The 8247-nt window shown below is 61.1% G+C and overlaps 1 protein-coding gene across 1 annotated transcript in view; it reads left to right on the top strand.

Moving 5' to 3' along the window:
- Fgf18 (fibroblast growth factor 18) overlaps positions 1-8247 on the top strand; it is a 24988-nt gene that overhangs the window by 10607 nt on the left and 6134 nt on the right. Inside the window, exon 3 of the mRNA XM_013028613.1 lies at positions 4959-5065. Within this exon, the coding sequence (XP_012884067.1) occupies positions 4959-5065 (107 nt within the window). The remainder of the gene's footprint in view (positions 1-4958; positions 5066-8247) is intronic.

The following is an 8247-nucleotide window of genomic DNA, read 5'->3' as shown; positions in this document are numbered from 1 at the left end:
CCCAGCCCCAGCCCAGCCCAGCCCCAGCCCCTCAGACAGTGCAAGGCTGTTCTGGGGACTGTTCAGAGCTGGGGCAGAGAGGGACTGATTGATGGCCCTTCTGGGCTCCAGTGGAATCTATCCTGGAAATGGCATGAGCCAGCCAGACCCATGAGCGTGGGACTCAGTGAGCTCACACGGGTGCTCCATGGACACAGCAGGCCTGTCCTGCACACAGAGGCCCAGGTGCATGCTGGGAGGAGGCTGGCAGTGGACTTCCTTCAGTGTCCTTGGCCTGGTCCTAATGCTTCCCCCCTTTCCCAAGTCCCCAGGAAGGAGCAGAGCAGCAGGCCGGAGTCCCCTGTGCTGGCGAGAAATGAGAGGGGAGCCTCATGCCACACGCAGCCTCCGTGCCACAGCCTCTAGTGGTAGTGCCAGAAATGGAGGCAAACCTGGGGGTCCTAGCCTGAGACCCCAAGATGCCCCCATGGTCAGGAGGTCTGCCAGGGCGAGGATGCAGTAGTGGTGTTGATCCTCATCCTGGTGTGAGCACAGCTCATGGTGTGGATGGCTGTCACGGTCTAGACACCTGTCATGGTGTGGACGCCTGTCACAGTGTGGACGCCTGTTGTGGTGTGGATGCCTGTCACGGTGTGGACGCCTGTTGTGGTGTGGACGCCTGTTGTGGTGTGGATGCCTGTCACGGTGTGGACGCCTGTTGCGGTGTGGATGCCTGTTATGGTGTGGTGTGGATGCCTGTTTTGGTGTGGATGCCTGTTGTGGTGTGGACGCCTGTCACAGTGTGGTGTGGATGCCTGTCACAGTGTGGTATAGATGCCTGTCACAGTGTGGTGTGGACGATGGTGTGGATGTCTGTCACAGTGTGGTGTGGACGATGGTGTGGATGCCTGTCACAGTGTGGTGTGGACGCCTGTCACAGTGTGGTGTGGACGCCTGTCAGTGTGGTGTGGATGCCTGTCAGTGTGGTGTGGATGCCTGTCACAGTGTGGTGTGGATGCCTGTCACAGTGTGGATGCCTGTTGTGGTGTTGGATGCCTGTCACAGTGTGGTGTGGACGCCTGTTGTGGTGTGGACGCCTGTTGTGGTGTGGACGCCTGTCACAGTGTGGATGCCTGTCACAGTGTGGTGTGGATGCCTGTCACAGTGTGGTGTGGACGCCTGTCACAGTGTGGTGTGGACGATGGTGTGGATGCCTGTCACAGTGTGGTGTGGACGATGGTGTGGACGCCTGTCACAGTGTGGTGTGGACACCTGTTGTGGTGTGGATGCCTGTTGTGGTGTGGACGCCTGTCACAGTGTGGTGTGGATGCCTGTCACGGTGTGGTGTGGACACCTGTTGTGGTGTGGACGCCTGTCACAGTGTGGTGTGGATGCCTGTCACAGTGTGGTGTAGACGCCTGTTGTGGTGTGGATGCCTGTTGTGGTGTGGACGCCTGTCACAGTGTGGTGTGGATGCCTGTCACAATGTGGTGTGGACGCCTGTTGTGGTGTGGATGCCTGTTGTGGTGTGGACGCCTGTTGTGGTGTGGACGCCTGTCACAGTGTGGATGCCTGTCACAATGTGGTGTGGACGCCTATCGCAGTGTGGACGCCTGTCGCAGTGTGGTGTGGATGCTTGTTGTGATGCGGATGCCTGTTGCGGTCTGGTATGGACGCCTGTTGTGGACACCTGTCGCAGTGTGGTGTGGACACCTGTCACAGTGTGGTGTGGACACCTGTCACAGTGTGGTGTGGACGCCTGTCACAGTGTGGTGTGGACGCCTGTCACAGTGTGGTGTGGATGCCTGTTGCAGTGTGGTGTGGACGCCTGTTGTGGTGTGGATGCCTGTTGTGTGGATGCCTGTCACAGTGTGGTGTGGATGCCTGTTGCAGTGTGGTGTGGACGCCTGTTGTGGTGTGGACACCTGTTGTAGTGTGCACGCCTGTTGTGGTGTGCATGCCTGTCACAGTGTGGTATGGACGCCTGTTGTGTGGATGCCTGTCACAGTGTGGTGTGGACGCCTGTTGTGGTGTGCACGCCTGTTGTGGTGTGCACGCCTGTCACAGTGTGGTGTGGACTCTTGTTGCAGTGTGGTGTGGATGCCTGTTGTGGTGTGCACGCCTGTCACAGTGTGGTGTGGATGCCTGTCACAGTGTGGTGTGGATGCCCGTCACAGTGTGGTGTGGATGCCTGTTGTGGTGTGGATGCCTGTCACAGTGTGGTGTGGATGCCCATCACAGTGTGGTGTGGATGCCTGTTGTGGTGTGGATGCCTGTTGTGGTGTGGATGCCTGTCACAGTGTGGTGTGGATGCCCGTCACAGTGTGGTGTGGATGCCTGTTGTGGTGTGGATGCCTGTCACAGTGTGGTGTGGATGCCCATCACAGTGTGGTGTGGATGCCTGTTGTGGTGTGCACGCCTGTTGTGGTGTGCACGCCTGTCACAGTGTGGTGTGGACGCCTGTCACAGTGTGGTGTGGACGCCTGTCACAGTGTGGTGTGGATGCCTGTCACAGTGTGGTGTGGATGCCTGTCACAGTGTGGTGTGGACGCCTGTCACAGTGTGGTGTGGACGCCTGTTGCAGTGTGGTGTGGATGCCTGTCACAGTGTGGTGTGGACGCCTGTTGCAGTGTGGTGTGGATGCCTGTCGCAGTGTGGTGTGGATGCCTGTCACAGTGTGGTGTGGACGCCTGTCACAGTGTGGTGTGGACGCCTGTCACAGTGTGGTGTGGACGCCTGTCACAGTGTGGTGTGGACGCCTGTTGCAGTGTGGTGTGGATGCCTGTTGTGGTGTGGATGCCTGTTGTGGTGTGCACGCCTGTCACAGTGTGGTGTGGACGCCTATTGCAGTGTGGTGTGGACGCCTGTTGCAGTGTGGTGTGGACGCCTGTCACAGTGTGGACGCCTGTCACAGTGTGGTGTGGACGCCTGTCACAGTGTGGTGTGGACGCCTGTTGCAGTGTGGTGTGGATGCTTGTTGTGGTGTGGATGCCTGTTGCGGTCTGGTATGGACGCCTGTTGTGGTGTGGACGCCTGTTGTGGTGTGGTCTCTGCAGGGTGTTGATCCTCATTGTGGTGTGAACTCTAGGCCTGTTGTGAAGGCTCAATGCCTGGAAGACACCAGGCAAATGAAGAGCACAGGACAGGATCAAGGGAAGCAGGCCCAGGTCCACCTTGTAGGCATCTGGCTTTTCCACTGTCTTTTAGGAAAACAATTTGGTTCTGTAGTTTTTAGGAAACTCAACTCACAGCTCCTGAGCTGTGAGCACAGGTTGCGCCCCGTGTCGCACAGTCTTCATCAGAGCGAGGGAAGTGTCAGGAAGCATCTCTGTATTTTACAGGGAAGAGACCGAGGCCTTGGCCAGGGGGCACAGCTACACCTGCCTCTCCACAGGGGCTCTGGACATCCTTGGGGTCCCAGTCCTCCATCTGCTCCCTCAGTGCACGTCCAGAGCTTCCTGAAGAGATGCTGCAGAGGGTCCCAGAGCCCCAGATGTCCCCTGCAGAGCGTGATGGGCTTGCGTGGAGGAGGTGGGGCTGGAGGGCTGTACCCCACCTGCCCCTCCTGCAGAGCTGGCTGACACCCTTGACCCCGTGTTTACCGTAGGTGGGGGGTGGGGGTGGGGGTGTGCCTCTCTCCTTCCCAGAGTTACAGAATTCTTGTTAGATCTTTAAATTTTATGTAAATTCTTCTTTCTCCCCTTGGAAGGATGGAGATCATATTTTAATTAGCAGTGGTGTCAAAGGAGGCTAGATTAATTATCAAAATCTCAAGCTCCACATGGTTTCAATCTTCCCAGCAGGGCACCAGGGTCTATATTTGTAATTTTTTTTTATTAAAATCATACCTTATGTGTTTTAGGGGCACTGAGGAGCACTCTCTGAAGTTGTAAGGATGTGGTAACTCTGGAATTCTGGGCAGTGATTTTTGTTATGGAGAAGCAAGTCCCTTGTCACCTATGTTAAACTTCTGTGTGTGAAGGAGGGGCAGGTGCTGGTAAGAGGGTCGTGTGTGTGTGTGTGTGTGTGTGTGTGAGAGAGAGAGAGAGAGAGAGAGAGATGGTCAAAACCAGAGAACTCCTGCTGCTGTGTGTGTGGAGGGCCGAAGTGTAAGAGTCAGGCACAGAAGTTCAAGACCAGAGGAGAGAGCTCAGAGGGTAGCGCGCTCGCTGGACACCACACAGAGCACTGTTGGAGGACGGTGTTCTGGCAGAGGGAGAGGGAAGGCCCTGGACACAGCATGCCTAATCTAGGGACACTGTCCTTTGACCTCTGGTGCCCTTGTTCAATCAGGACTTTAAGGATCAGCTCTGAACACCCTGTCTTGAAGTCTAGCCTGGGGAGACCCGGCTGGAGAGGGTGGCGTCTCGCCTGGGGTGTCCCGGCTGGAGAGGGTGGGGTCTCGCCTGGGGTATTCTAGCTGGAGCAGGGGAAGTGGGGTTTTGGTTGGTCTTCTGGTCTCAGATGGCTGCAGTGAAGGGCAGATGAACATCACATGACCCCTTTCCCGAGGTCTTGCTCTGCATTCCTGTATCTTCCCAGGTCTTGCAAGTGGCAGAGATTCCAAGGGTCAACCGCAGGGGGCCAGAGCAGGGGGCCTGGACTTGACCGGGGAGGAAACAGCTTGATGTCTCAGTGGCAGGATGCATGTGTGTGTTTATGTGTACACGCACACGTGCACACAGTCTGTACGTGTGTGTGTGAGCACATGCATGAACACGCACACGTGCGAGTGTGCATGGGCACACACGTGTGCTAATCCGTCCCTTCCTCTGGAGAGGCTACTTCTGGTCTCCGAGCGCTTGACCGTCCTGATGGTGGGCGACGAGGGCAGGCACGCAGACCTCACCTCTGCGGGAGTCCTTGCATCTCAGGGGGACTGAGAGGCTCCGGGGTCAGGCTGAGGGGGAGGGGTCCTCACACCTGGCCGGCCGGGGCCCTGCCCGCGGCTGAGACGCACCTGTTCTCTGCCCTCACAGCCCAGCTCATCGTGGAGACGGACACCTTCGGAAGCCAAGTCCGGATCAAGGGCAAGGAGACGGAGTTCTACCTGTGCATGAACCGCAAAGGCAAGCTCGTGGGGAAGGTGAGTGCTGGCCCAGGGTCCTGGGCCGCGGGGAGGGGCAGTGGCGTGGCGTGGGGCCTCGGGGCTTGGCCGGCCGCCAGGAGCACCGCCCCGAGGAGGAGGCAAGGGTGAGTGTGAGGGAGGGGCCACCCGGTCTCTTCCTGTCCCCCCCCCCCGCCCCTGCAGCCGGCCCCGCCTGGCCGTCGGTGCGTGTGCACCCCCGTCCCCCGCTGCACACAGCGCCCGGGGCCCTGCTGGCCGTGCGGATCTGCGCTTGCTGAGGCTCTGGGGCATGCTGCTGCCCGCGCGGCCGGTGGCCAGGCCCGTGACTGTCGTGTTAACCAGGGTGCTGCCACAGCCTCAGCCCTGGCCTCAGGGTTTCAGAAAGATTGTATTACAGGAAGCTTCACGAAATGCACGAGGGCAGGCAGGGACCCCCCCCCGGCTCTGGGCGCCTCGGATCTGCCCAGTGCCGGCAGTCACGCACCTGCTGTTTCGGGCGTCTGGGTGACATCATGCCCTGTCCCCCTCGGCTCTGTGGTGACGTCACACCCGCTACAGTCTCTCCCCTCACCACCACAGGTTTTTCTTTTTCAAAATTGCCTTGACATAGTTGTGCACACAGGGATTTCAGTTTCAACCCCGCGGGAGGATGGAGGTGTCTGTCTAGTGTGTCTCGGCCTCCAGTCAGTGTCAGCCCACGTTCAACCCAGTCACCGGGGCTCTGCCGAGCGGCAGCGTGGCTCACGGCACGGGGCCGGAGTGAGAGGAGACGGTCGCGGTCTCTCTGAGGCTGAATCCTCTATCCTTGCTCTCCCACCCCTCCCCTCCCCCTCCAGGCCGGCCTTGTGGGCCAAACATTGTCACGCCAGTGGTCACAGTATCTTTTAGCTGACCATTTGAACACTGAGCAAAAACGGTTCTTCCCGGCAGTCCTGGTGGACGGGTAGCACGGCTGTCCCGTTTCACAGAAGGAAACACCGGTTCTGTGTTTTTGGGGAAGCCCTCATTCCAGGGCCCGCCTGAGAGCCGGACGCAAAGCTGCGTAAAAGAAAAAATGAAACTGCTCTGCCCACCCCACCCCATGCGGCAGAAAGAGCAAAATAATAGCAATCCGAAGCACGGCCTGGGTGCCGACAAATGGTTTGAATTAGTGATTCACTTTCCGCCGTCTAGGCCAGGCCGGCCGGGTGTCAGGCCACGGCCGGGCCCATCACCCTGGCTGCTGCCCGCCCCGGCCCCTCCCGGCCCCCTCCCAGGCTCCGCCCCCTTCTCTGTAGAGGCCGGGAGGCAGCGCCCGTCCCAGGGTCGGACCCCAGGGGCGCGAGGGGCTGGGCTCCGCTGCTGAGTCACATCCACGGGAGCTGGCTTCGTTTCCTGCTCTGGCCCCCCCAGCGTTAGTGTGGGTGACTGGTCCTCTGGCGCGGCGGCCGCCTGCCCTCCTTCCCGCCTCCGCCTCCCCCGCCGCTTCCCCTTCCCGGCCCCTCTCCTCCTCCCCGTCCACCTGGCCAGAAAGCCTGGGCCGGTGCCAGCCTTGGAACCGCAGAGCCGCGGCCAGGCTCTCGGACCTGTCTGGCCCTGGGATCTGGCCCCAGACTGCTCAGCTTCTCACCCGCTGCCCGTGCTGCGGCCTCCAGGTTCCTCCATCTGTTTGCTAAGGCCCGCCGGCCCCGCGCCAAACTCCGTGTGGCTCCCGGCCTAGGGAAGGGCCTGTGGACAGGACGCACTGGCCCCGCCGGCCCTACCCGCGGCCTGTGCTCGGCCAAAGGGTCCCATCGGGTCCGGTGTGAGATGAGGAGGCCCGTCCCGCCCCTCCCCCAACCTCAGGCCCTGGCCTGGCCCTGGCGCTGCCAACTGTGCACCGTTGCGTCCCCAGCCCCGCCTGTGTGCCCTGCGCCCGACTCCCCTTCCCCAGTGTCCCCGCCTGCAGCCCTGCCCTGGGTGCCTGCATCTGTCCCCTCTGTGCCCCGGGGTGGCCCCGGGAGGGGGGCGAGGCCGGCTCTGGGTGGGTCCACTCGCCCAGGCCTGTGGCCGAGGATCTGCAGAAGTGACCGAGGAACAGACGCAGCCCGGCTGCCCGGGTGCTCGAGCCCCAGGCGGCTCGCGGAGCGGGTCTCCTCACCTGCAGACGGCCACGCTGACCGCCGAGGAGCCGCGTCTGCTTTGCGGCGTTCCTTTCTCTGGGAGGCCCCGGCCTCGCTGCTCTGGAGTTTGTCCCAGGACGGCCTCCTTGCCCTGTCCTGTGCCCTGGCACATCGCCGGCGGAGCTCCACGCACACCAGGGCCTGCCGGGGGTCCTCGCAGCGCTGGCTCAGGGGCCCCAGCTCCTGACGCCCTGGGCTGCATCATGCCCACCGAGTTTCCTGGCTGCCCTGCCGCCCGCAGGCCCAGCCCTCAGCGCCTTTGACCCCCACCCGCCAGTCCTGGGGGCTGTGTTCCCCTCCATCTCTCCTCCAGCTGCTGAAGGCCGGGGTGAGGGCTCACGCCCATACTGGGAGGTGGAGACGGCTGGATTGCGGTTTAAAGCTAGCCCGGCAAAGCGTGTCTGAGACCCGGTGTCAGAGATGCCAGCCATGGCGAGCTGCTTGCTTGTAATCGCAGCAGCGCGGGGCCCAGGAGGAGAGCCAGGTCCTGGGCTGGGCCTAGCCAGAGTGAGGCCCTGTGTGAGAAGTCACGGGAGCCAGCAGTCCCCAAATCCCTTCTCTCTAAGCCGCAGTGCGCTCGGCCCTGCCAGCGGCAGACCAGACGTCTCAGGGACCTTGATCTGCAAACGCTCTGGGCACCCGGTCCTGGCCTAGCCCGGACTGTCCACCAGAGTGACCGGGAGCAGAGGCCTGGGCTGTCCAGCGGAGTGACCAGAAGTGGGCCTTACTTCAGGAAAGCTCTTGGAGGAGGCTGATGGACAAAGACTCAGTGTTGGGCATGAGGTGGCCAAGGGCAGAGACCCAGGAGTCCAGAAGACAGCATTTGTGATCCCTGGAAAAGTCCAGCCATGAATGGAACCTTGTGGGAAGCAGAGGCTGCCTGGGGAGAGGAGCAGAGGCCCGGGCTGTCCTCTGGAGTGACCAGAAGCAGAGGCCCGGGCTGTCCTCTGGAGTGACCAGAAGCAGAGGCCCGGGCTGTCCTCTGGAGTGACCAGGAGCAGAGGCCCGGGCTGTCCTCTGGAGTGACCAGGAGCAGAGGCCCGGCTGTCCTCTGGAGTG

The sequence above is a fragment of the Dipodomys ordii genome, unplaced genomic scaffold (assembly GCF_000151885.1).
Source record: "Dipodomys ordii isolate 6190 unplaced genomic scaffold, Dord_2.0 Scaffold112, whole genome shotgun sequence".
NCBI lineage: Eukaryota > Metazoa > Chordata > Mammalia > Rodentia > Heteromyidae > Dipodomys > Dipodomys ordii.
The sequence above is the reverse complement of the archived record's forward strand: the minus strand, read 5'-3'. Positions and strand labels throughout refer to the sequence as shown.